Consider the following 27,829-nt stretch of genomic DNA (forward strand, 5'->3'; position numbering starts at 1 on the left):
TAATCTGGTTTGAGGTGTGGTCTTTGTAGTATCAGAAAGAAATCAATGTTATACTTTGGTATACTTGATTGGCTCACTGCATGCAACTAGGATGCTTCACCATTGTTGAAGTGGAAGATGGAGACGGTAGCCTAACATCCAATAGTCCCTTCGTGATGGGACAAAGGTGAGCAAAGTGGGTTGGACCAGGACTGGACTATTGATGTGGTGCCATCTCATCGGAGAACAGATAGGATTGGTCTTGGAAACAGCTTTAACTCTACTGACAGCTGGTGTGTATAGGAACCTAGGACCAACACACAGGTGGACCTCTGAGTTCAAGATTCAGAGAAGACTACAACCCATAGTGGGCCTGGCCAATTCATTCCGCATGGGTAGTATTTAAATCCCAGTCACAAGTCTTGTGATGTTTCTAAAATCAGTGAGGTTAGAAAAATAAATTCAATGCAATGGCATTGAGGTTTAATTCCATGACATTGTGCTTTAAATGAAATACAAATACAGACGTAAGTAAGCTGAATGCAAAGCTGCTGAACTTAACTGTACAAATCACTGGTGAAAATGTGAAAGCATTAATAATGATGTGTTAAACATGAACGTTTTAAACTTACCTAAAGTGTTTAGTCCATTAGGTCAGTGGGCATCCTATAAAGGTAAAAGGTTCAATACTGTGTAGAGTGGGTAGGAAGAAACGACAGAGGCTGGTTTATGCCAAAGATAGACACAAAATGCTGGAGTAACTCAGCGAGTCAGGCAGCATCTCTAGAAAAGAAATAGGCGCTTTTTTGTGTCGAGACCCTTCCTGGTGAAGGCAGAGTAAAGAGAGTTGTGAAAGGAACTGTCCCTTCAGACTGCTCGTCTAGACGAAGCCTGAGGAAACAGCTGCCCAAAATTGACCTCAACTCCCATTAGAATCTTCTTGTGAACTAACAAGATTACCTCCCAAGCTCAATGGGTGTAGGCCAATCTGTATTTAAAGGACAAACCCCACGAATTTAGTGCATCTGTGTGGCGTTGACTTCAATCCAAGTACGTCCCTGTGAATCCTATGACATCGTTTCACATATTGCTGTCTATTATAGAGTTCAATTGCTTCTGTCTTCTAAAGAGAATCAAAATAAAGTTAACCATTATTTACCCAACCAAGGTTGCTGGATCATATGGGACTATGGGGAATCTGTCGTTTGTTAGTGTTCCAGTAAGATTTTTTCCCTAACTTTCTGCACTTACAGTAATAGCAAGCATCAATTTTGTATGGCATCTATCCTTACCATAATTAAATCCAGCTGCTCTGTTGTCATGCAAACATGGACTTTATCAAACTGGACTAATTGATTGTAGAATGTTGTCGGTGGTACGGATTACTGCCAAGTGTGTTTAAAGGTGATCCTCCCTTTTGATTCAACCTGGGATATTACCACAGGACCATCACTGCGGCTGGATATGTGTAACTTTAAGCTATCAGCAAGGGTCTTCATCTACAAAACATTCTTAAAGGAACCTCTATGTGTACATAATGACAATAACCAGTGCTTTTTTTTGTAGACTTAAACGTGCCGGTGAACACGTGAGATGCGGGCCACAAAACATGATATTGACATTTAGCTTTGTTGAGGTGCTGGTACACGGTTCCGATGTGTAGTCACCAAAGAAAACTGACAACTGATGTCAGTTCCTAACACTTTTCATTCCTCAGCATGGTCTAAAATGTAGTGAAGCCAACAAATTAATCTGAATTTGCTGCTGCATCATTTTTGTAACTTTCCCCATCTTTCCTTTATCTTAGTTTCCCACCATTATTCCTGACTTTGGATGAGACTGGACTGCCGAAGTTCAGTCCGATCCAACACTCACAGGATTGCTTGGCGAGCTGTTGTACCTGCCTTTGCTATTTAGCACCCAAGTAATCATGTGGCTGCTGCGTCAGGTTGGCACCTCAGTACAGAAGTGTGAAAACGCACACCTCCACATTCAGGGACAGTTTCTTCCCAGCTACTATCAGCCAACTGCACCACCTTATCAACAAGTAGAGAGCGGTCCTAAGCTGTCATCTTCCTCATCTGAGATGCTCAAACTATCTTTAATCGGACTTTATCTTGCACTATATGTTATTCCCTTTATCCTGTATTTAATCACATAATCTTTCTGCTGACTGGATAGCATGCAACAGAAAAGTTTTCACTGTACGTCAATACACATGAAAATAAACAAATCAAAATGACTAACAGTTCCAGGCCTAACCTGGTGCTGTTTCCAGAATGGGCGTCTACAGTCATATATGTTGGTCCCATGGTGTGAATGCATAGGAGGGTGATGGTTGTCTCAGCTAAGGTGAATATTAACTGTTCCAACTCATGGCTCAAAATGCCTAATGGCTGTTCAGTTTGGTGTTCAGTATCTATCCTGTTTAGCAAGATGGTGGGGGTTTCTGAGGAGACAGGGTTTTGATTCCACAGACTGTACAATGGTCACTTCTCCCAATACCGTCATGGACAGATCCATCTGCAAATAGGTAGACTGGGGAAGATGAAGTAGGCTTACCACATCGCTTTAGTTCTCTATCTGATGCAGATTCAGCCTGGTAGCCCATTGTTTCACAACTCTCTAAGCAGAAAATTTGCAAAGAAACCATTTCTGTGGGAGGATGTTCATCAAGACACCAGCATTTTCTTGAATCATGTTTATTTTAAAAGCTTACTACTGGTAAGCATTTCCATTGTTTGGCTCAAAATATATTGCATTTCCCAACTAGCATTTTACCACTTATCTGTTCATCCTAATGGAATGTACACCATCCTGACCTCTTTCTTACCCTTTATCATTTTGTCCTACTGCCAAATTGTCATCAGCTATGGTGAATATATATTGTACTCATGATTACCCAGATGATTCATGTGGTATTACGACATTGCATACTACAGAACTGCAGCACAGGCTACACTTAAAGGTGACTTGAATTTCTTACAACCTCAGTACATTTCCTGTACATATTGAGCTCACTGTATATCCTGTGAAACTGATACGTCGGTGGTAAAATTCTCTGTAAGATCTTAACAGTGTAATGCTGTGTAAGTAATTTGCTGCTGTTTTCACAGACAAATATCACTGAAAGAATATCAGTATGTTTAAGATTTGCAATAATGTTTTACTCTCAAAGTGCAAATCAACTTAAATCACTTTACCTGGTGAAGAGAAATATTTATTAGTACAATTTTATAGACAACAGGGATGAAATATGTATGGGTTTGACATGTTAGAATGAATTAGGATGACACTATTCAGAGATACAGGATATATTACTTGCCAAGATCCCCGAAACCAAATGCAAGTTCCCAAGTAGCCAGTGCAGTGAGATGATAGATTTAAATATATCATGGGTAGGAGATAGAAACATGGAAAATAGGTGCAGGAGTAGGCCATTCGGCCCTTCGCGCCAGCACCGCCATTCAATATGATCATGGTTGATCATCCAAAATCAGTACCCCATTCTGGCTTTTCCCCCATATCCCTTGGTTCCTTTAGCCCTAAGAGCTAAATCTAACTCTCTCTTGAAAACATCCAGTGAATTGGCCTCCACTGCCTTCTATGGCAGAAAATTCCACAGATTCACAACTCTCTGGGTGAAAAAGATTTTCCTCATCTCAGCCCTACATGGTCTACCCCTTCTTTTTAAACTGTGACCCCTGGTTCTGGACTCCCCCAACATGAGGAACATTTTTCCTGCATCTACCCTGTCCAATCCTCTATGAATTTTATGTTTCTGTAAGATCCCCTCACATCCTTCTAAATTCCAGCGAATACAAGCCCAGTCGACCCTTTGTTTCATCATATGTCAGTCCCGCCATCCCAGGAATTAACCTGGTGAACCTACGGTGCACTCCCTCAATAGTAATAATGTCCTTCCTCAAATTAGGAGACCAAAATTGCACACAATACTCCAGGTGTGGTCTCACCAGGGCGCTGTACAACTGCACTAGGACCTCCTTGCTCCTAAACTCAAATCCTCTCGCAATGAAGGCCAACATGCCATTAGCTTTCTTCACTGCCTGCTATACCTGCATGCTTACTTTCAGTGACTGATGTACAAGCACACCCAGGTCTCGTTGCACCTCCCCTTCTCCTAATCTGACACCACTCAGATAATAATCTGCCTTCCTGTTCTTGGCACCAAAGCGGATAACCTCACATTTATCCACATTATACTGCCCACTTACCCAACCTATCCAAGTCACCCTGCAGCCTCTTAGTATCCTGCTCGTAGCTCATCCTGCTCCTTACACTGCCACCCAGCTTTGTGTCATCCGCAAACTTAGAGATGTTACATTTAATTCCCTTGTCTAAATCGTTAATATCTATTGTAAACAACTGGGGTCCCAGCACCGAGCCTTACAGCACGGCATTAGTCACTGCCTGCCATTCTGAAAAGGACCCGTTAATTTCTACTCTTTCCTTCCTGTCTGCCAATCAGTTCTCTATCCATGTCAATACCCTACCCCCAATACCAAGTGCTCTAATTTTTAACATTAATCTCTTGTGTGGGACCTTGTGAAAGGCTTTTTGAAAGTCCATACACCACATCCACTGGCTCTCCCTTATCGATTCTACTTGTTACATCCTTATATTATTACAACTTACTATGATAATAATAATAATTAATAAAAGTATTAACCTTCCATAATGAAATTCAATGACTGCTCCATTGATGCCATTTACTTAAAATTAATGATGTGGCAAACTAATCAATCAAGCAGTAAGTTTCCAATTTTCAAATTTATCTCCTTCCAATTATTATTATTAGTTATTCCTACTTTGGGATGGTTGCACTGGTTTAGCAGTTTGATATTGTTCTGAATATTTGATTATACTAGAGTAGAGGACATTGCAATGTGTGTCACACATATATCTTTCATGTGAAGGAACTGCAGATGCTGGTTTAAACCATAGACACAAAAAGCAGGAGTAACTCATCAGGACAGGCAGCATCTCTGGAGAGAAAGAATGGGTGATGCTTCGGGCCGGGTCTGAAGAATGGTCTCAACCTGAAACGTCACCCATTCCTTCTCTCCAGAGATGCTGCCTGCCCCGCTGAGTTACTCCGGCTTTTTGTGTCTGTCTTTCCTGTGAGGTCACAGGACTGCAAGTGGAAGTGGGAACTTTGGCCAATTCTTTATCCTGAAAAGCCATTCAAGCTGCTCGTTGCAATCTGGGCATCACAGTTTGTGCCATCTTGTCTGTGAATTAAGCGTTTATCAACATTTTCACAGCCTAACAGGCTTGTATCAACCACCCCTGTGCCACCAACACAATAGGCAGCCTCGCTCAGCACACGGATTTTTCTCCTTTCTGTCACAAATAAATTATTTCTCCACTGGTCAGGATTTTAAACTTCATTATATGCTTATATTCTGAGATGAATATGTCGGATGTCTGGATATACAGACTCATTTTTGCCAGAAACAAAATTATTTTATTTACACAAACACTAATGTTATAACATGATACAAAATAATGGACTCCAAACAATACAGAAAGGGAAAATGGAGTGAGAGAGGGTGAAGGAAATTTGAGATTTACATCAATTTGATTATGACAAAAATTATAAACACTTGCTACAATACAATACTGTTAATAAATCACTATACACACACTTAGCACTTCACCTAAATACAGACATTTAACTTATTGACAATTCTATTAGTGACACTGGGTGGTGTCAATGGATACAAAAACAATAAAATGTGGTTTAAATGCAAATTTAACATTTTTTTGTAGTTATATATTTGAAAATAAATTCGAAGAGATTGTTGCCAACATAGCAAGGAAATGGTTATAGACAGACTATTCCACCACATCAATACATCCATCCTCCAGAAGATTCTAGATAAAGGCATTTTTACCTCATTGGAACAACTATATATCAAGGCAGAATAAAATCAACAGGAAAAAAAATGTTCCAGTCAATTAGAGTTGCCAAGACTGTATTGGTGAAAAGGTTAAAGCAACACAGTACAATTTAATAACACAAGCTAGATCTGCATTCTGCTGTTATACAGTGTAATGCAAGCTGTCATCAAAACTTGCTTCTTTGTTCCTCCAACAGAGACGTCCATTATAATTGTACATTTAAATAGCAAGCTAGACCCTGGTGGAAAATCTAGCATACAGAGTTTTGGCAAAGTAACTTTGCACCTGTCCAGAATTCTGAAGGGAAATAATGACTGCACCTCTCCCAGTTAGAATGCTTACACAAACCAGGTAATTAATTAGGCCTTTTTACGTTTAGTACTGATTTTCAATCTTCTGTTGAAGGCATTTAATGGAACAAAAAAAAATTCTGAAGCAAGTCCATCTATCACTAAAATCTACAGGATTGGCTCTGGAAGAAGCATTTTCCAGACACTAGGCACACATTGGAAAAATCAATATTTGTACAGGAAACCCAGTTTCACTGTTTAAAACACATCACCTCCTCCATCTTACAGCTGAGCAGTCATGTTATATTTATCTTTAAACTGTATTTAAAACAATGTAACAGCACAATTTTTTGTACAAACATTAAGATCTGAACAAATAATTTAAACAACCTCCCAACTTTACCCCAGTCTTGTACATTTATAAGGTCACCATAAAATCCATATTTCATATCAAATCACACTATCTTTATCTAATGAAACTGCCCCTTTCATCTTGAAAACTAATACGCTGCAGCATTCTTATGGTCAGTAAAGCCCATCCAGTGGACCGCAAAATCAAAGCAACTTCTTGTTAAAGCTTCCCATCACTTCATAAATAGAGGAATGAAAACTGGATTCAACTAAAACTGAAAGAGGAATGTACGGAATAACTGTTAACGCTGGAATTCTCAATTACATTCCAGCCGAGACTTTAACATTACTGTATCCACCCAAAGTCATTATTGAAAAAGTTATAGTATTTAATCCACCCAAACAGCAGCAAATCTATGAATTTAAACAATATATTCTATATATACAATTATTTATATTGTATGTCTTTAAGCTAAAAATGTAAAATATATTTTGTTTACTAAAATACATCAATACCAAGCTGCTTGCGTGAAAAAAAACACAATTTTACAAAATTCACGCCAATGTTGCAGATGGCAAGTAAAGCTTCATTTACTGTTGTGAAATGCATGGATGCACTTCCGTTACCTTCTGTGGCCAACCCGAGTACAGCAGGAATTCTTAATTAACCTGCACGGAGAGGCCCAGTCTTTCACCTCAACCATTTACAGATTCACTGAATCAATCTTATAGCTGTCTGTCCATTGAAACAGCTACCACCGTGTATAACACAGGCCCAGTCTGTCATTCAAGGTCTCTTTGATGGTATTTTCTACTTTTGTAAATATTGGTTTAACAGCAGAACAATGTCCACAAACATTCATTCAGTCATGGTGTCTCTCACCTAATCCTCATCAAGTAATACAACTTTTCTCTCAGAGTGAAACTATGAAGCCTATTTATCTAACAACCTTTACACTATTAAATATTTAAGATTTTGCATACACCAGTTTGTGAAACGCCTTCATTATTTTAACAGGGTTTGCAAATTGGCTTGTTAATCAACTATTTTGTTATATTTTGAATTACCCGCCAAGGTAGTAAAATCCTCCGACTTTTTAAACACAAAAATAACCTATTTTAAGATTTACTGTGCAATGAAGGAGTGAAATTCCCCATCCACTGTTCAACTGCTACAATCACAAGAGTACATTGCTGTTTTCCGTAAGCCTTTAAAAAGCATGTATCTAATAGAACTCCCACTACTATATGCATCAATTCAGTCACACAATATCATCAGGGTTAACATTTTGCTTCCATCTGGATATTACATTTAGTGCCACAATTCAACAATCATTGTACCCGCTCTTTTGAAAATCCTGCCGACTTAATTAGTTTGCCTTCTAGTTTTAGAAAAGCATTAAGATAAAACATACATCATTACTTATGGCCTTCTTGATTGAAATAGATGGTCTGATTTCTACAAGTTTGGTTCTCAAATTAAACACTACTCCTTGTGAAGGAAAATAGTTAAAAAGAACCTCTGAAATTCAGTTGAAAATATTCCAAAGTTAGACCTGCAGTCCAAAATGCTGTCTGGTTCTCCTTGTAAGGTGAACCTCAATACAAAAATCAAACAGCAAACCACCTTATCCAGCAGAAACTACAAGCGCCTTGAACACATTCGAAGTTAAAAAAAAAGACAAAAATAACAATTTTCTGAATATATATAAACAATAAAATTGTATGAAAATTATATTGTGTTAACCTCTCTTTTTAAATTTAAAAATTTTAAGGTAACAAAGGGAACCAAAATTAGGGTTCTTGAAACGGCAATTGGAGAACTTCAAAGGACATATATGACAATTTTACAAGACTATTTATACAACTAAACTGAAACAAACTCATCGAGATAACAGTTGGTCATCAGCAAATACACAAATAAAGTTTAAGAAATTTTAGAAAAGAAATAAATAAACAAACCAAATGTTTATACAGAGAGGGGTGTTGTTCATTTGTGACTGAAAGTAGTTGAAGATTTTTCAATCAGATGATCATGCCATTTTTGACTATGTTCCGAAAATCAACAGCAGTATTTCACTGATGTAAATTAAGGCATTTAAAAATGAAGTTGTGAGTTTCAACCATTTTTTTTAAAGGCACAAATTTCCTTTCAATTTTCCTGACAAAAAATATTATACTGCTTCCTCTCCATCCATTTTATTTTCTCTTTCCTGCTTTTCAACATCCTTTAGGAAGCCGATTCATCAACTCTCATAAGCATTTCAAACGCTAATATCTTACCACTGCATTTAGGCTAGGGAGCTGAAATCAAAGCCTCGAGTGTTTTGTAACCTTTAAAACATTATTCTCCCTTAAGGGAGAACAGATGAACTTTGAAGAAATACAAAGCTGCGGTGTCCCTTTAAACTCTTCAATTTCAGGTCTTCAAATACAGACAGATTGGCTAGTGAATCTAGCTTGAAGACTAGATGTTTTTCACAACAGTTCAAGTTCAATACAATAACACTGTCAGAGGCAGACAATGGACACTGTATGTCTGATAGACTTTAAAGGAGGTTACAAGAAAGATTCACACAGGTGACAGTAATATGACCATTGGCACTTTTACATTGCTGGCTCTTCTTCCATTGGTTCGTCCCCTTGCCTGAAAAATAAATAAGATCTTAATGCATCTTATTGGAAATGGCATGAAAGACACCTACAACTTTTCAAACCTCTTTACATGCTAAGTTCCTTAATAAAGAAAAAAGTAAATTCTTCGAATAATTCAATTTCAGTTAATTTTTAACAAAGGATTTTATATATTTAAAAAAAAATCATTTGATGCGAATAATTATTTTCACGATGAATATCAGGGAAAATTCCAAACTGAAAAAAAAAATCAGCACATTTAATTCACTCACTATTCAATTATCTAAAGATGTAAAGTTTAAATTAAAATAGGTAATTTTTTATAGATAAATTGAATATAGATAAATATTTTTAGATTTAAATACAAAGTGGAAGATGCACAGATCACATTACTCTTTTCCGATTCTGACAAAATGTCTCAGACTTGAAACGTTAGTCGTTTCTCTTTCTCAAAACCTGCTTGATTTGCATTTTGTTTTTATTTAATATTTCCAGCATCTGCAGTTTTTACATTTTCACCAAATTTGATGGTGCTTAAAAAGCCGATGGAACCGTCAGAAAATGTTCCAGGATTCCAGGATTCATTTTATTTTACTATTTCAGATTTCAGAAATTAAGCCCATTCCCATTAAATTATTTCTCTTTACTGCTATCTTTTCCACTTTTCCAATGGTTTTAACTAATCAATTTAATGCAAAGTGAGATTATAATGTTAAAAACATCTTCCCCAGATTTCAATTATGGTTTGTTAAGTGGTACTGCAAATCCAAGAATGAAGTAAAATGAACCTGAAAATTTGTACTAATGTCATGATTAAGAAATTAATAATTTAAAACTAACTCTAAAAGATTTATGCACGGATGCTATGTAAACAAAATTAATGTCTTCCCTGGATAAGGCAAATGCAAGGGTGCAGGAAGTGCTGACTACATGTTGTTTGAAGGTGGTATCGCATCTCAATTTCAGATATACCACGTAATGAAACCAGCATCGAGCAATATGTTGGATATTAAACTTTGATGGTATGGAACAAAATATATCTAAATTAGTTAACCCAGTGCAGTAATTGACAAACACTGAAAATTAAATATTTTGTTCTATTCTACTAAATATTCTTAATTCTTTTAAAGAGAATGCCTGTAACCCTGGCCATCCCCTTTTCTCCCACTGGGAGAAGATAAAAGAGCTTGAAAGCTTGGACGTCAGACTTCGGAACAACTTCTTCCTCACTACTATTCGACACCTGAAGTAATCATCTCTTTCACACCCATTCCCAAAGATGTTGTCACTTGCTCTTACTCCAAACAGTATCTCATTTTGGTTATTCCATTACCGTAATTGATATTCTTTCATAGCACTCAGAGTTTGCACTACAAGCATTTCTCTTACACAAATTGGATATAATGTGAATGATAAATTAGGTGAGATTAGGTGAATATTATTTGCATTACATGGTTATATTGTAATTTTGGTCGGGATCTGGAGAATTTTGGAAATTGACAAACAAGGAAAAAAGCTGTTGTGGATTTGTGTGACAAACTCTAAACAACCATGGCTGTGATCAGCAACATGGAACATGTGGGTGCATTAGACACATCACTATAAAGATAAATGAAGTTTATATCATTTTAATTTTAAATTTAAATATAATCTTTAGTTTATGCATTTTCATGCAAATTCATAAATAATTTTATTGATGTATTACAAATATTTATTTTTAATTTTAGTTGTTCATAAGTTCATAAGTGATAGGAGCAGAATTAGGCCATTCAGCCCATCGAGTCTACTCCACCATTCAATCATGGCTGATCTATCTTTCCCTCTCAAGCACATTCTCCTGCCTTCTCCCCACAACCCGATACCAATACTAATCAAGAATCTATCAATCACTGCCTTAAAAATAATAATTGACTGCCTCCAGAGTCTTCTGTGCCAATGAATTCCATAGATTCGCCAACCTCTGACTAAAGAAATTCCTCCTCATCTCCTTCCAAAAGGTACGTCTTTTTATTCTGAGTCTATGGCCTCTGGTCACAGGATTCATTTAGAAGATGTTTGACTTTCAAATAACACATGCTGTCACAAGACCATCAGTATGGACTTTGAGAATGGTCTGAGTTGATACTACCCGTGGCCTGGTTGCTGCCTGCAGAATGATCTGCTTTGTGGAACGGCTGTAGCACTGGTGGGACATCAAGGGGTGCATGGCCAGAGTGCTAGCAAGAGTCAACACAAGACAAAGGGCATGTCCAGCACAATCCAGCCCAAATACACGATGAGGGGTGCAGTAGAGAAAAACTGACAAAGCAGTTATCAGCTTTTCTACATTCTCCAACATTGTAGTCAGTAGCCAGTTTGAAAGGTGGAATTGGAAATCATATAAATTTGTCATTTTTAAAATAAGATGGTCTTCAGAATAAGATGATTCAAAATGCATATCAATCTGCAATCTAAAACAGTTTCCAAATTCATGCATGACTCCATGTGGTAAAAACCTGTTCCCTCATTATCCCTTTATCTTGTCAATGCCATGCCAACAGAATTGGCTGAAGCACAAAAATCAACATTTAACGAGAACCTCAAGGTGCCGCAAATGAGATAAATGTCCAAACTCTTTACACCTTAATCTCACAACAGAGGGTTCCTGGACTTCTTCCTTAAACTAACCCAATTCTCGTCTATCAGTGCTTATTTTCACCTGGTTGAACTTGTTCCCCCTTCAACTCCGCTAGTTTCTTCAAGTCAACGTTTTAGCGATAGAAACTCGCATGGGCTTGAGCTATGCCCATCTTATCACTAGATTCATGGAACTATCCTTTCTTCAGTCTCATTTGGACCACAAACCTCAACTCTATTTCTGATCACTATTCAATATAAACCTACAACCTATTGTAATCTTGACAACATCATCTCTCACCCTGCTTCCAATAAGTTCATTCCTTTACCCAATTTTTCCATCTTTGCCGTATATGCCCTGACTTTGAGATTATCTTTCTTTTTCCTGAACCATGCTTTTACCTCTCCACTATACTCCGAATTTTCAATTACTTCTGCACACTCCGCGTTCTGCCATTATCCTCCCAGCCATCGCATGGATGAGCTCACCCTTGCCCCACCTTCAATGCAATCAGCCTTCAAATCCTCTGCTCTTTCAACAGGATTCAACCAGCACATTGATCTTCCCATTTTTTTCTCTCCAGCATTCTCAAAAGGATCATTCTTTCCATGACTTCTTGGATCACTTCATTTCCAGCAAGAATTCTTCTACTCAGAGCAGGTTCACACCCAAATCTTGGACAATCAGTGAAGCACCTGCCCTTTTACCATTTCCCTTCCCACCATCCAGGGACCCAAAAAGTCTTTGGTGAAGCTTATAATTTGGAGTATTGCATTTAGTGCTCACAATAAGGTCTCCTTTACCATGGAAAGATACAGGCTCAGTGACGGCTTTGCAGTCCACAAGGAGTACCCTCAGTTTCTTGTCCCTTGAACTCCCCAGCCCACTCCATTGCTCAACACAAGTACAAAGAACAGTACCTCAGTATTTCCTCTGGGGAAGTTGCAGCTCTTGAGATTTAATATTGAATTTAACAATTTCAAGGCACTCATCCTTTTGTTTCTCTTCACAGATGCGAGCGACTCTACCTTTCTGTTTCAAATTGTTTCTCCATTTTGCTCCTCTGCCTATTTTTAAAATAATGATTATTTTGACAACTTTGGTTTGCACCCATCACAGGCATTCCCTTTGTTCTGACCACCCCTTGTCCTACGTGCAACTTAAAACATGCATCATTTTTTACTCTCCCTCTAGGATTGAAGGATCCTTTACCTACAAAATCAACTCTGCTTCTCTTCCCACTGATGCTGCTCGACCTTCTGTGTGCTTTCTGTTTTTGTCTTGGATTTTCAGCTTTGTGCTTTGATTTCTCCTCATTTAACCATTTATTTATCTTCACTGTTGTAAAAAGGAGATGATATAATTACCTTGCCTCTGGTTCAGAACTGCTCTGCTCTGTGTCCACTGTCAGTGAGGCTAATGCTGTAACAGTTTCTGCTTCTTCCTTCTCGTGCTTTTGGGCCTCCAACAACGAGTAACCCACCGTGGAAGCATAGCGCTTCACCGAACTCCAGTGTTTGCCTGAAAGTCAAATCATCAAGGCTTAGCAAACAGGTCAGATTTTACCTTTAATGTGATATACATCAATAAAGTATATAGTGTACCTATCATTGCTGCGAGCAGATAAATATGCAGATACATCATGCAGTAAGTACTCAATAATTCCTTCTCCAATCAAGAGGGAGAATCACTTGAGATAAAGTTCACAATCGTAGCTCATTATCATCTCATCTCCTTTATGAATTTCTGGAAAGGGTGATTTTCCTTGGCAATCCAATTCTAGGGATGCCTGGACAGGGGGAATCTATCTAATCAGTACACAACAGGACCAAACAGCAATCTTCTGGTTTCTGTTGTTTCTTTGGATACAGACTTTACCAAACAACCACTAGGAGAAATTTAGTAAAGGTTTAATTGAGAGGATAGCATTGTTCTACTATTGCCAATCTACACAACTCAGGCCCATTCTACAGCTGTCTTGAGCTGTTTCAAATGGAGGCAGCGTTACAAATGTCAATGTTGGTTGATCCGTTTGTAGTGCAGAGTAGATTTCAGAACAGTGTTTGTAACACAGCAATGATTGCACCTTGGAGACTTCTGATCAACAGCAAAAATACAAGCAGAATCCAATTTGTGGCTCCTGGTTTGTAACTGAAATCAATGAATTATACAGTTCTGTAAAATAAATTTAAAAATCATATGGCATACTGGGCCCTCAGAGATTCATGACAGTGTGACTGGTATTTTATATTTAAGCATGGTTGTTTTGAAGATATAAGGAAAACACATGGGAGGTACCATCGTCAGTTCAATTTTAATAAAAAGATACTACCAAGGCACTATTGTGGTAATGGGGAAGCATTAAGCAGCTTACAGATATTATTGTCTAACATTCCTGTGCACAAGCAGTACATCAACATGAGTAATTTGAGGTAACATAGAGCAACAACTTACTTTGAATTTCAATAACTTTCTCTAGTGAAGCGACTGCATTTGCATTGGGTTTTTGCTGAAGTATTTCTTGAGGCAAAGGATCCAGCTGGTAAGATATATTTAAAAATTGCATAAATCATGCACCATTTTATATACACACACACACACACAAACATTAATTATTCCAGCTCTGGTAGGAAATAAGAAAATAAAACCTACAAGGTCATTCATGTCAAAGAGCAAAAAGTTTAAATTTCATAATTTATGCATGATTTTAGAAAAGCTAGTGCCCACTATTAGTTCAATTTGTAAAGCACATTCAATTAATTAGAAGGTACAAGTATATCTATATCTTCTATCTATCTATTCTATATATCTTCTATCTATCTATATATCTATATCTATCTATCTATATAATACTAAAACTCTGCGGTCCAACATTCCGTATGTATGTATGTATATGTGTATGTACGGAAGATTACTTACAAACCCTACTCCTCCTAGACGGTACACCAAAGCGCTACGATTTTTGTACCGCCGTATTCACCATTAACCTGGGCAACTATTGTAAGTACTTTCGTTCAAATTGAAGCTACCTTTTTAAAGCTAGAGAGATATTAAAGTTTAAATTTTTCATTTCTAACCCTTTTCTTCAAGGGGCTACATTTGTTTCCAAAAGTTTCCAGAAAAGGATTTAGTTTTCAGCAAGGATTTAGTTTTCAGCTTGTGACGGCTACATTGTTTCGAAAAGCTTCCAAGAAGTCTTTTTTGTTATTGCAAGTCAAGTCAAGTCAAGTCAGTTTTATTTGTATAGCACATTTAAAAACAACCCACGTTGACCAAAGTACTGCACATCTGATTAGGAAAAAACAAACAAACATCTGATTAGGGAAAAAAAAAAAGAATGAAGGCTATAATGGTCACTTGACATACACAGATCAGGAGGACGGGCCCAACGGGCACACTTGGAGAGTAAGAGTGGGGCTGGGGGAGGAGAGAATGGGGGGTGTGGGGACGGGCCCAACGGGCCCTCTTTTCCGGGCCCAACGGGCACACTTGGAGAGTAAGAGTGGGGCTGGGGGAGTGAGAATGGGGGGTGTGGGGACGGGCCCAACGGGCCCTCTTTTCTAGTATACTACTAAAACTCTGCGGTCCAACATTCCGTATGTATGTATGTATATGTGTATGTACGGAAGATTACTTACAAACCCTACTCCTCCTAGACGGTACACCAAAGCGCTACGATTTTTGTACCGCCGTATTCACCATTAACCTGGGCAACTATTGTAAGTACTTTCGTTCAAATTGAAGCTACCTTTTTAAAGCTAGAGAGATATTAAAGTTTAAATTTTTCATTTCTAACCCTTTTCTTCAAGGGGCTACATTTGTTTCCAAAAGTTTCCAGAAAAGGATTTAGTTTTCAGCAAGGATTTAGTTTTCAGCTTGTGACGGCTACATTGTTTCGAAAAGCTTCCAAGAAGTCTTTTTTGTTATTGCAAGTCAAGTCAAGTCAAGTCAAGTCACTTTTATTTGTATAGCACATTTAAAAACAACCCACGTTGACCAAAGTACTGCACATCTGATTAGGAAAAAAAAAAAAAACATCTTGGAGAGTAAGAGTGGGGCTGGGGGAGGAGAGAATGGGGGGTGTGGGGACGGGCCCAACGGGCCCTCCCCAACGGGCACACTTGGAGAGTAAGAGTGGGGCTGGGGGAGGAGAGAATGGGGGGTGTGGGGACGGGCCCAACGGGCCCTCTTTTCTAGTATAATACTAAAACTCTGCGTTCGTATGTATGTATGTATGTGTGTATGTACGGAAGATTCCGAAGTTTAACTTACAAACCCTACTCCTCCAAGACGGTACACCAAAGCGCTACGATTTTTGTACCGCCGTATTCACCATTAACCTGGGCAACTATTGTAAGTACTTTCGTTCAAATTGAAGCTACCTTTTTAAAGCTAGAGAGATATTAAAGTTTAAATTTTCATTTCTAACCCTTTTCTTCAAGGGGCAACATTTGTTTCCAAAAGTTTCCAGAAAAGGACAGAAAAGGATTTAGTTTTCAGCTTGTGACGGCTACATTGTTTCGAAAAGCTTCCAAGAAGTCTTTTTTGTTATTGCAAGTCAAGTCAAGTCAAGTCAAGTCAGTTTTATTTGTATAGCACATTTAAAAACAACCCACGTTGACCAAAGTGCTGCACATCTGATTAGGAAAAAAAAAAAAAAAAAGGCTATAGTGGTCACTTGACATACACAGATCAGGAGGACGGGCCCAACGGGCACACTTGGAGAGTAAGAGTGGGGCTGGGGGAGGAGAGAATGGGGGGTGTGGGGACGGGCCCAACGGGCCCTCTTTTCCGGGCCCAACGGGCACACTTGGAGAGTAAGAGTGGGGCTGGGGGAGTGAGAATGGGGGGTGTGGGGACGGGCCCAACGGGCCCTCTTTTCTAGTATAATACTAAAACTCTGCGGTCCAACATTCCGTATGTATATACGGAAGATTCCGAAGATTTCTGTCCATAACTTACAAACCCTGCTCCTCCCAGACGGTACACCAAAGCGCTACGATTTTTGTACCGCCGTATTCACCATTGACATGGGCAACTATTGTAAGTACTTTCGTTCAAATTGAAGCTACCTTTTTAAAGCTAGAGAGATATTAAAGTTTAAATTTTCATTTCTAACACTTTTCTTGAAGGGTCCAAACCCTACTCCTCCCAGACGGTACACCAAAGCGCTACGATTTTTGTACCGCCGTATTCACCATTAACATGGGCAACTATTGTAAGTACTTTCGTTCAAATTGAAGCTACCTTTTTAAAGCTAGAGAGATATTAAAGTATAAATTTTCATTTCTAACCCTTTTCTTGAAGGGGCTTCAGTGCGTGATGTCACAATGGCACCCGTGCACCAATGAGAGATCAGCTCGGTTTTAAATTTACATCTTCAGCTTGTGACGTCACAATGCTTGTGTGAGATTGTTGCAACATTGTTGCGAAAAGCAACTGCCAGTTTTTTAAAGTTGTGCGAGTCACTTAACATACACAGATCAGCATGGGGCCCCTATTCCCTCCCTCCCCCCCCTTCCCCCCTCAACCCCTTCCTCCCCACTCCTTCCCACCTCCATCCCCACTCCCTCCCCCCCCTCCTCCCCAACTCCCTCCCCACCTCCCTCACCCCTCCTCCCCTAACTCCCCCCCCCTCCCTCCTTCCCTCCATCCTCCCCCCCTCCCTCCACCCTTCCATCCCTCTCCCCCTCCCCCCTCCTTCCACCCTCCCTCCCCCCCTTCTGGTTACAAAGGAAACCCTACGGGGACGGGCCCAACGGGGAAAGAGGGGTACTGGGAAAAGGGGAGGTCCCCCTCCCTCCCCTTCCCCCCTCCCCTCCCCCCTCCCCCTCCCCCCTAACCCTTTCCCTCCCCCTCCCCTCCCCCCCTCCCCTCCTCCCTCCACACCTCCTCCTCCCTCCCTCCCCTCCTCCCGGTTACAATGGAAACCCTACGAGGACGGGCCCAACGGGGAAAGAGGGGTACTGGGAAAAGGGGAGGTCCCCCTCCCTCCCCCCTTCCCCCATCCCATCCCCCCTCCCTCCCCTCTCCCTCCCCCCCGTTCCCCCTCCCCTTCCCCCCTCCCTCCACACCTCTCTCCTCCCTCCCTCCCCTTCCCTCCCTCCCATCCTCCCAATGCTTGTTTGAGATGGGTGCTACATTGTTTCGAAAAGCACCACTAACAGATCGCAGTGAGAAGCACTATGTGACCGTGAATGTTTCAAAACAAGCACTTAAAAAGCACTTATCTTTTTTTAAAGTATTTTTTTTTATTGCAAGTCACTTAACATACACAGATCAGCATTGGGCCCCTATGCTCGTGGGCCACCGGGGCAAGTGTTTCGAAAAAAGCACTGAGAGTGTGTCTGGGGGAGAGAGAGAATGGGGGGGGGGGGTCTGAGAATGGGGACTGGGGAGGGGGACAACAGGGGTCGTTGCGGAGGGGGCTTGGTGGTGGGGGAAAGAGGGGTACTGGGAAAAGGGGAGGTCCCACTTCCCCCCTCAACCCCTTCCTCCCCCCTCCTTCCCACCTCCATCCCCACTCCCTCCCCCCTCCCTCCCCCCTCAATCCCAACCTCCTTCACCACTCAGCCCCTAACTCCCCCCCTCCCTCCTTCCCTCCATCCCACCCTCTCCCCCTCCCTCCACCATTCCATCCCTCTCCCCCTCCCCCCTCCTTCCACCCTCCCTCCCCTCCTCCCGGTTACAATGGAAACCCTACGAGGACGGGCCCAATGGGGAAAGAGGGGTACTGGGAAAATGGGAGGTTCCCCTCCCTCCCCCCTCACTCCCCCCTCCCTCCCTTCTCCCTCCCCCCCTCCCTCCCCCTCCCCTTCCCCCCTCCCTCCCCTTCCCCCCCTCCCCCCTCCCTCCCCCTCCCCCCTACCCCCTTCCCTCCCCTCTCCCTCCCCCCCTTCCCCCCTCCCCTCCCCCCTCCCTCCCCCTCCCCTCCCCCCTCCACACCTCCCTACTCCCTCCCTCGAAAAGCAACTGACAGAAGCACTAAGTAGCCGCGAATGTTTCAAAACCAGCACTTAACCGCGAATGTTTTTTAAAAAAGCACTTAACCGCGAATGTTTCAAAACAAGCAATTAAAAAGCACTTTTTTTTTTAAAGTATTTTTTTTTATTCCAAGAGATGGGGGGGGTCTGAGAATGGGGACTGGGGAGGGGGACAACAGGGGTCGTTGCGGTGGGGGCTTGGTGGTGGGAGAAAGAGGGGTACTGGGAAAAGGGGAGGTCCCACTTCCCCCTCAACCTCTTCCTTCCCCCTCCTTCCCACCTCCATCCCCACTCTCTCCCCCCTCAATCCCAACCTCCATCACCACTCAGCCCCTAACTCACCCCTCCCTCCTTCCCTCCATCCGACCCTCCCCCACTCCCTCCCCCCCTCCCTCCACCCTTCCACCCCCTCTCCCCCTCCTTCCACCCTCCCTCCCCCCCTCCCGGTTACAATGGAAACCCTACGGGGACGGGCCCAACGGGGAAAGAGGGGTACTGGGAAAAGGGGAGTTCCCCTCCCTCCCCTCCTCCCTCCCCTCCCCCCTACCCCTCTTCCCCCCTCCCCTCCCCTCCCCCCCTCCCCCTCACTCCCCCCTCCCCTCCTCCCTCCACACCTCCCTCCACACCTCCCTCCTCCCTCCCTCCCCCCCTCCCGGTTACAATGGAAACCCTACGAGGACGGGCCCAACGGGGAAAGAGGAGTACTGGGAAAAGGGGAGGTCCCCCCTCCCTCCCCCCTTCCCCCTCCCCTCCCCCATCCCCTCTCCCTCCCCCTCCCTCCCCCTCCCCCCTACCCCCCTCCCTCCCCTCCCCCCCCTCCCTCCCCTCCCCTCCTCCCTCCACACCTCCCTCCTCCCTCCCTCCCCCTTCCCGCCCTCCCCTCCTCCCGGTTACAATGGAAACCCTACGACGACGGGCCCAACGGGGAAAGAGGGGTACTGTGAAAAGGGGAGGTCCCCCTCCCTCCCTCCCCCCTACCCACCTCCCTCCCCTCTCCCTCCCCCCCTTCCCTCCTCCCTTCCCCCCTCCCCTCCCCCCTCCCATCCCCCCCTCTCCCCCTCCCTCCCCCCTACCCCCCCTCCCTCCCCTCTCCCTCCCCCCCCTCCCCTCCCCCCCCTCCCTCCCCTCCTCCCTCCCCCTTCCCTCCCCCAACCCTCCCCCTTTCCTCCCCTCCCGGTTACAATGGAAACCCTACGAGGACGGGGCCCAACGGGCCCACTCGGTCTAGTATACTACTAAAACTCAGATCTTGTGTTATATATATATATAACACTGATGTCGGCTGAATACGGCAATTCCGGCAAAACGGTGAACCGTAGCGCCACGATTTTTGTACCGCCTTAATCAGCATGCGGTTCGCTGCTGGAAAATGATATTTCTATTTAATTCGGACGCATATTTTTTAAGTTACAGAGGTTTAAAAGTGCTGCCCCCCCTCATTTATCGAAGTTTTGACAGAAGGGGGGCGCTACGGTGCGGCAGTGCTCAGTACGCATGCGCGGAATTTCCTCACTCTGTACTCAGCACGCATGCGCGGCATCTCCTCACTCGCACCAAAACAATGGACGCCGTTAGCGGCGCCAGCCCGCGATCACCGGCTCACCTCTCCTCTCTCCCCTTCCTTCTCTCCTCTCACCCACACCCGGGAGAACATCTCCCCGCTATCCCCCCCCCCCCCCCCGGGCCTTTGAATGATGCGATCTCCCGAAGCCCCCCCCACCGCAATTTTCAAAGACCCGAGCACCCGCACCCCCCCCCCCCCCCCCGGGCCTTTAACTGATGCTAAGTGTGCTGCAGGGGGGCGCTGCAGTGCAGATTTGGTCTTCAGCTTGTGACGGCTACATTGTTTCGAACATTGTTTCGAAAGTTTCCAGGATTGTTTTAAAGTGCTGTTTTTTGTTATTACAAGTCAAGTCAAGTCAAGTCAAGTCAAGTCAATTATATTTGTATAGCACATTTAAAAACAACCCATGTTGACCAAAGTGCTGCACATCTCATTAGGAAATATAGTGGTCACTTGACATACACAGATCAGGAGGACGGGCCCAACGGGTAAGAGTGGGGCTGGGGGAGGAGAGAATGGGGGGTGATGGGACGGGCCCAACGGGCCCGCTTTGAACGGGCACACTTGTTCTAGTATAATACTAAAACTCTGCGTTCGTATGTAGGGATGTATGTGTGTATGTACGGAAGTTAACTTACAAACCCTACTCCTCCAAGACGGTACACCAAAGCGCTACGATTTTTGTACCGCCGTATTCACCATTAACCTGGGCAACTATTGTAAGTACTTTCGTTCAAATTGAAGCTACCTTTTTAAAGCTAGAGAGATATTAAAGTTTAAATTTTCATTTCTAACCCTTTTCTTGAAGGGGCTACATTTGTTTCAAAAAGTTTACAGAAAAGGATTTAGTTTTCAGCAAGGATTTAGTTTTCAGCTTGTGACGGCTACATTGTTTCGAAAAGCTTCCAAGAAGTCTTTTTTGTTATTGCAAGTCAAGTCAAGTCAAGTCAAGTCACTTTTATTTGTATAGCACATTTAAAAACAACCCACGTTGACCAAAGTACTGCACATCTGATTAGGAAAAAAAACCAAAACATCTGATTAGGAAAAAAAAATAAAAATGAAGGCTATAGTGGTCACTTGACATACACAGATCAGGAGGACGGGCCCAACGGGCACACTTGGAGAGTAAGAGTGGGGCTGGGGGAGGAGAGAATGGGGGGTGTGGGGACGGGCCCAACGGGCCCTCTTTTTCTAGTATGTTTATAAAACCAAAGAATATTATGGGAAAAATTGAAATATTTTCTAAACTGAATGCGATTTCAGCACTGACTCTGCAATTTTATTTCATGTCATATTACTTTTAAAGCACATTCTATGCACCAATATATTAAAAAAAACAATTGTCAGTTTAGCACCTATGCCTATTAAGTTAAAGATGTATCTTTACAGCATGATCTGGTTTTGATTTTGACTGTTCTGCATACCTCATTACCCAGCAGGGCTGAAACACAGGCCTCAGATGCATCACAGATGGCAGTGAGATAATGTCCTCCTTCCAAAGCAAGAACGACACGTCCTGCAGCTAACTTCATCAGCTGTTTGGTCAGGTAGCCAAAACCTGAGAAAGAAATGCATGTGAAATGCACCACTTAACATCCATGGAACACCTCTTTCCCTTCAAAATTATCTTCTACCGAAGCATTTTCAGAACAACATATAAAATACTTTGATGGGACTTCATTAATTGACATCTTGCCTTGAACATAATTGACATAATTAAAAACATAGATCATACTTGTTGCCCAATCTTTTGAAAATCAAAAGCGCACATGTTTGTCCAAAGATTCATCCCCCTTGGTATCGACAAGTGAGCTACATAATGACTTTAAAAAGTATTGCAATGAATTCAATGGGGGTGATTTTTGAGAGTAAAGTATACGTTCAAGTTTCTACTGTACAGCATGCTTCGAACTATTGATGATGGATGAGTTTTAGGAAAATGTACTTTATTCATGCTTAGAACTTATGATTTGTTAACATGTAAACAAAAATTCTGCTAGCTGTCAAATGTCATTTACAGCAATTACATCGATGTAACAGGTGATATTATTGTTAAGCTTTATATTGGTCACATTTATTGAATTTAGCTGCCTTTCACGTTTATTTAAAAACCCATGATGCGATCTACAAATATTGGAAACCAAATAAAACTGCAGTTGCTCAAATCTGAAACAAAAACAGAAATGATGGAAGATCTCGGCCAGTCAGGCAGCATCTGTGGGAAAACCTCTGATGAAAGGTCTTTGACCTGAAACATTATCTGGTTTCTCTTTCCACAGATGCTGCTTGACTGGCCAAGTTCTTCCAGCATTTCTGTTTTTCACAAAACTACAAAATATTGCCCGACTTATCACAGACTTTATCACAAAATTATAGACCATTAATTTTTGTTTAATAGAATTTCAACATTTTGGCTAATCGAAAATTATAAAATACAAAAACAATTTTATGAACTGGAGTCTCTTTTGAAATATTCTTTAGGTTCATTTCAATTGTGGGAAGGCAAATGAGATAAATATTGACACATAGGTTAGGCAAATTATATTTTAACATTCTATTCAGTCACAACTTGCATGGATTGCCTAAAATGTACAATCCATAATTTTGTGTGAATGCGTCAGTTGTTCTAGAAATGTGTAGGTTGAATGATAAATCTGGATAATATTAAACTACATAATTAAAAATGATTTATTGGGAATAGGTTATTGAATATGCTGCTTGTCACAATATTAGTGATTTTTTCCTGCACTTGACCTTGATCTCTGGTTTTAATTCCACAGACCATTGCAAGGAACAAGATATAGTTCCTACGTATGATATCTTCATCCACATGAACGCAGGTGTTTTATTTAATTACAGCAATTGAATATTTAATATAATTAAACATTAATATATTTAATTAAATATTATGTTTTAATCCATGTACTTTTAATGGAAAAATCATAATATTTCTGTCAAGTGGCTAATTTATTGGTACATTTGAATTCTTTCTTCCAATCTCTGATCGTAGAATGAAGGAATAAACACACTACAAAGCATTACATCTTATCAAATAAGCTATCTAATATTTTGAAGAATGACAATCAATGTATTAACTTTGCTCAACGGGAGCTAATACAAAATGGTCAACAATTTTGTATTAATGTGCATGCTGTTTTAGGCAGGTTACTGTGCGCATGAGAGAAAAGCTAGACACTATTTACAAGGACGTCCCTAGATTTATCAAAGGGGTCTCTCTCCAGCTACTTTTAAACTAGCAATAGTTCGGAGAAGATTATATGATTAGTGTCAATAAACTAGCTCCTGGCTAGTTTTACTACCATGTTAAATAAGCTGTATGAGCTAAGTGAAGTGGAAACTGTGGTGTAAGTAATAGCAACCAACATTTGATTGCCTGATTTGAGGGTTTCAAAGCAAAAATGCTTTACTGTAAGAACAGTTTCCATTTGGAAACCTAACTTTCATATTTTTCCTTTATCTTATTAACTTTACACGCCATCTATTTCGGATACATAAACTTGGATTATACTTTTAATATTATGTAATATCCAAATCAATGTGCATTTAATTATATGTGTTTTTCTGTATGCAGTCATATCAAGAAGGTGAAAACAGAATTATTGATTTTAAAATAAATTACTGGTTGCATTGTTCTAGCATTGTTTCGCATAATTTTAAAATAAGCCTGAAAACTCACAAAACAGGAAATTATAAAGTTGGAAATAATTTTTATACACCAAACACCTTTAAGTAAATAGGACATAAAATAACATTTGCATTGAATACATTAAGCTATTTTAATATTTTTAGATCTAACAAGGCCGTTTAAATTTAAAGCACTTTGTGCTTAACAGATATACTGAAGTCCAAATAAACTTGATTACAGACGAGAATCCAAATATGTTAGATTCTTGCCATCTCAAAAAAAGCAATGGCTCCAGTAAATTAAAGCAGCATTTTTTTAAATTGTGGAGGAATCATAACAAATGCAGATGCACTTGTGGGAACCTCAACTCAAAATATATATATTTCCAGTTACCCAGTGGAAAAAAATGTTTCATATATGGAAATAAAAATACGGGCAGTAGTGGTTAACACTTTTGGTTTATAGCTCCAGAGACTTGGATTCAATCCTGACACTTGGTGCTGTGGTGTGGAATTTGCATGTTCTCAATGTGACTGCATGGCTTTCCTCTGAGTGCTCTCATATCCTCCCACATCCCAAGAACGTAAGCACGTGATAGATTAACTGTAAGTTACTCATATTGTAGATGGATGACAGAGAATAGTTGAGGGGAGAGGGCTGAGCGCTGATGGGGATACAAGGGAAAGAATGGGATTAGTATAGGTGGCTGTTTGATGGTCAGCAGGGATGAGGTGGGCTGAAGGGTATGCTTATAATAATCTTTCTTTTGCACTGCACAAGTCTTCACTGTCTTAACTTTGAAAGTCTTTACTCTGGAGGTGGGCTGGTCGGGGTGGGCAATCCATTGGGCTCAAATAATTCAATTCAATTTTATGACTTACCTCTGGTTTCCACTCATTGGTTTGCTGAAGTGGAACCCAAAGCAAACCCTTCAGATTCAGGCAAGAATACTCACATTGAGACAATGATCACTCTGATAGCATGCGAACATGTCCAACTGGCTGGAAGCCAGTCCCATGTTTAAAGACAATATTCCGGTCTCCATACATGGGGAAGGATGGCAACTGGAATAGGCCTCAAACTCTTTCCTTAATTACTCAAAGCAGAAATAATATTAAGACAAAGGCTCACAAATTTATTAATATATTCAGAGATTTAAATAAGTAGTTTACGATAATGGAAAAAGTATAAAAAAAAGTCATAACATCAGTGTGTCTGGCCCAGAATGCCACTCGTCTGATGACTTTGCATATCTCATTAATGATCCTAATTTGATAATTAATGAACTCAAAGTACTCAATAATAATACACTGAACTCCATCAAAGTAACCTCGGATTACACTACATAGTGCTCTAACTTACACTTGGCTGTTGCAGAGTATCCACCAAGAGGTGAGGGATGTCCTTCTACAGCATCAAAGCCAGCAGATACCAACACAACATCAGGAGAAAACTCATTGGCTATGGGCATCACAACCGTCCTAAAAAATAATAAATCCAAACACGTGATATCCAAGGGATAAATAAATCAATCCACTAAGAAGCACTACTTTATCTCTAGAAAGTTCATTATTAACAGTTAAAAAGGGTACAGCTATAAAAATCCTGCACCCTTTTAAAATGTATTTCACTAGTACCGACTTTACTTACTTTTCATTTTAAGTATAAACAGATTGTGTTGGGTATATTTAATTTTTAATAGTTTTCAATTTCAGCTCATATAGATTTACAAAAGGGTCCCTGTCTCTTTAATGGCATTCAGGAAGCAGTTTGCTAAAACACAAGTATGAGTTCATATCCATGAAATGGTTGAACAGTAGGTGGCTGCTGCTCACATTTGAAGGACTCTGGACTAACAAATACCACATGCCCATATGGTGTAAACTTTAGCCCAACAGCATTTTATCATCAATTGTGTTGGCACCATGGCATATAGAAAGCACATGCAATCCCATAAACTGTCTGCCAAAGTAAGATTTTTTTCAGTGTGTCTAAAAGTTAGTTGTTATGCAATATTCATTTATATATAGTTTTCAATGCAAGAGTTAACTTAATTTAATCTGTGTAACCTGAAAAACAATGCAAAAACACCATGTTTTGTTTGGTGTAGGACTATACTGTTTATAATATGCCAGGTTCAATTCTTGATCATCATGAACTTAGTTGAGCTAAACAGTGCAATGGCGAAGCCATTTCAGTTTATTTCAATGTCCAAGCTTGGCTTGGTGAATGGCCAGGTGGGGTGGTGGTAGATTTGGGTATGCAGGGAAATTCTGCTGAAACTCAAGCTTTCTTCTAATGTCCAGTGTATACATACAGTGACTTCCATAATGTTTGGGACAAAGACCCATCATTTATTTATTTGCCTCTGTACGTCACAATTTGAGATTTGTAATAGAAAATTTACATGTGGTTAAAGTGCACATTGTCAGATTTTAATAAAGGCCATTTTTATACATTTTGGTTTCACCATATAGAAATTACAGCAGTGTTTATACATAATTCCCCTATTTCAGGGCACCATAATGTTTGGGACACAGCAATGGCATGTAAATTAAAGTAGTCATGTTTATTATTTTGTTGCATATCCTCTGCATGCAATGACTGCTTGAAGTCTGCGATTCATGGACATCACCAGTTGCTGGGTGTCTTCGCTGGTGATGCTCTGCCTGGCCTGTACTGCAGCCATCTTTAGCTTATGCTTAGTTTTGGGGGCTAGTCCCCTTAATTTTTCTCTTCTGCATATTAAAGGCATGCTCAATTGGGTTCAGATCGGGTGATGGACTTGGCCACTCAAGAATTTACTAATTTTTAGCTTTGAAAAACTCTTTCGTTGCTTTACCAGTATGTTTGGGATCATTGTCTTGCTGTAGAATGAACTGCCGGCCAATGAGTTTTGAGGCATTTGTTTGAACTTGAGCAGATAGGATGTATCTATACACTTCAGAATTCATTATGCTACTACCATCAGCAGTTGTATCATCAATGAAGATAAGTGAGCCAGTATCTTCAGCAGCTATTCATGCCCAGGCCATAACACCCCCACCACCATGTTTCACAGATGAGGTGGTATGCTTCGTATCTTGGGCAGTTCCCCCATACTTTGCTCTTGCCATCACTCTGATATAAGTTAATCTTCGTCTCATCTGTCCACAAGATCTTTTTCCAGAACTGTGGTTGTTCTTTTAAGTACTTCTTGGCAAACTGTAACCTGGCCATCCTATTTTTGTGGCTAACCAGTGGTTTGCATCTTGCAGTGCAGCCTCTGTATTTCTGTTCATGATGTCTTCTGCAGACAGTGGTCATTGACAAATCCACACTTAACTCCTGAAGAGTGTTTCTGATCTTTCGGACAGGTGTTTGGGGATTTTTCTTTATTATAGAGAGTATTCTCTGTCATCAGCTGTGGAGATGTTCCTTGGCCGGCCAGTCCCTTTGCGATTAGTAAGCTCACCAGTGCTCTCTTTCTTCTTAATGATGTCCCAAACAGTTGATTTTGGTAAGCCTAAGGTTTAGCTAATGTCTCTTAACAGTTTTATTCTTGTTTCTCAGTCTCATAATGGCTTCTTTGGATTTCATTGCAACTTTGGTCCTCATGCTGATAAACGCAATAAAAGTTGCCAAAAGTGATGGAAAGACTGGAGGAAAGACTAGGTGCTGAGAGCTCACTTCTACCTGTATTAAAGAGGCAATTAAACACACCTGAGCAATTACAAACACCTATGAAACCATGTGTCCCAAACATTATGGTGCCCTGAAATAGAGGGACTATGTATAAACACAGCTGTAATCTGTACACGGTGCAACAAAAATGCTTAAAAATGACTTTTAATAAAA

The 27,829-nt window shown here is 40.9% G+C and overlaps 1 protein-coding gene across 6 annotated transcripts in view; it reads right to left on the reverse strand.

The window, feature by feature from the left end:
- Window positions 1-5,456: 5,456 nt before the first annotated feature.
- The window catches only part of hdac5 (histone deacetylase 5), a 254,535-nt gene continuing 232,162 nt past the window's right edge, over window positions 5,457-27,829 (reverse strand). For 4 of the 6 annotated variants that reach the window (XM_078424813.1, XM_078424812.1, XM_078424810.1 and 1 more), the window contains 5 exons: window positions 25,355-25,473; window positions 21,771-21,904; window positions 14,251-14,335; window positions 13,164-13,317; window positions 5,457-9,210 (listed from right to left, as the gene is read on the reverse strand). In XM_078424813.1, coding sequence (XP_078280939.1) covers window positions 9,153-9,210; window positions 13,164-13,317; window positions 14,251-14,335; window positions 21,771-21,904; window positions 25,355-25,473 — 550 coding nt within the window. In that variant the 3' untranslated portion in view covers window positions 5,457-9,152. Of the gene's footprint in view, window positions 9,211-13,163; window positions 13,318-14,246; window positions 14,336-21,770; window positions 21,905-25,354; window positions 25,474-27,829 lie in introns of those variants that run through there. The other 2 variants (XM_078424811.1, XM_078424814.1) reach the window with 2 other exon arrangements.

Source organism: Rhinoraja longicauda, chromosome 29 (assembly GCF_053455715.1).
Source record: "Rhinoraja longicauda isolate Sanriku21f chromosome 29, sRhiLon1.1, whole genome shotgun sequence".
NCBI classification, from domain to species: Eukaryota; Metazoa; Chordata; class Chondrichthyes; order Rajiformes; family Arhynchobatidae; genus Rhinoraja; species Rhinoraja longicauda.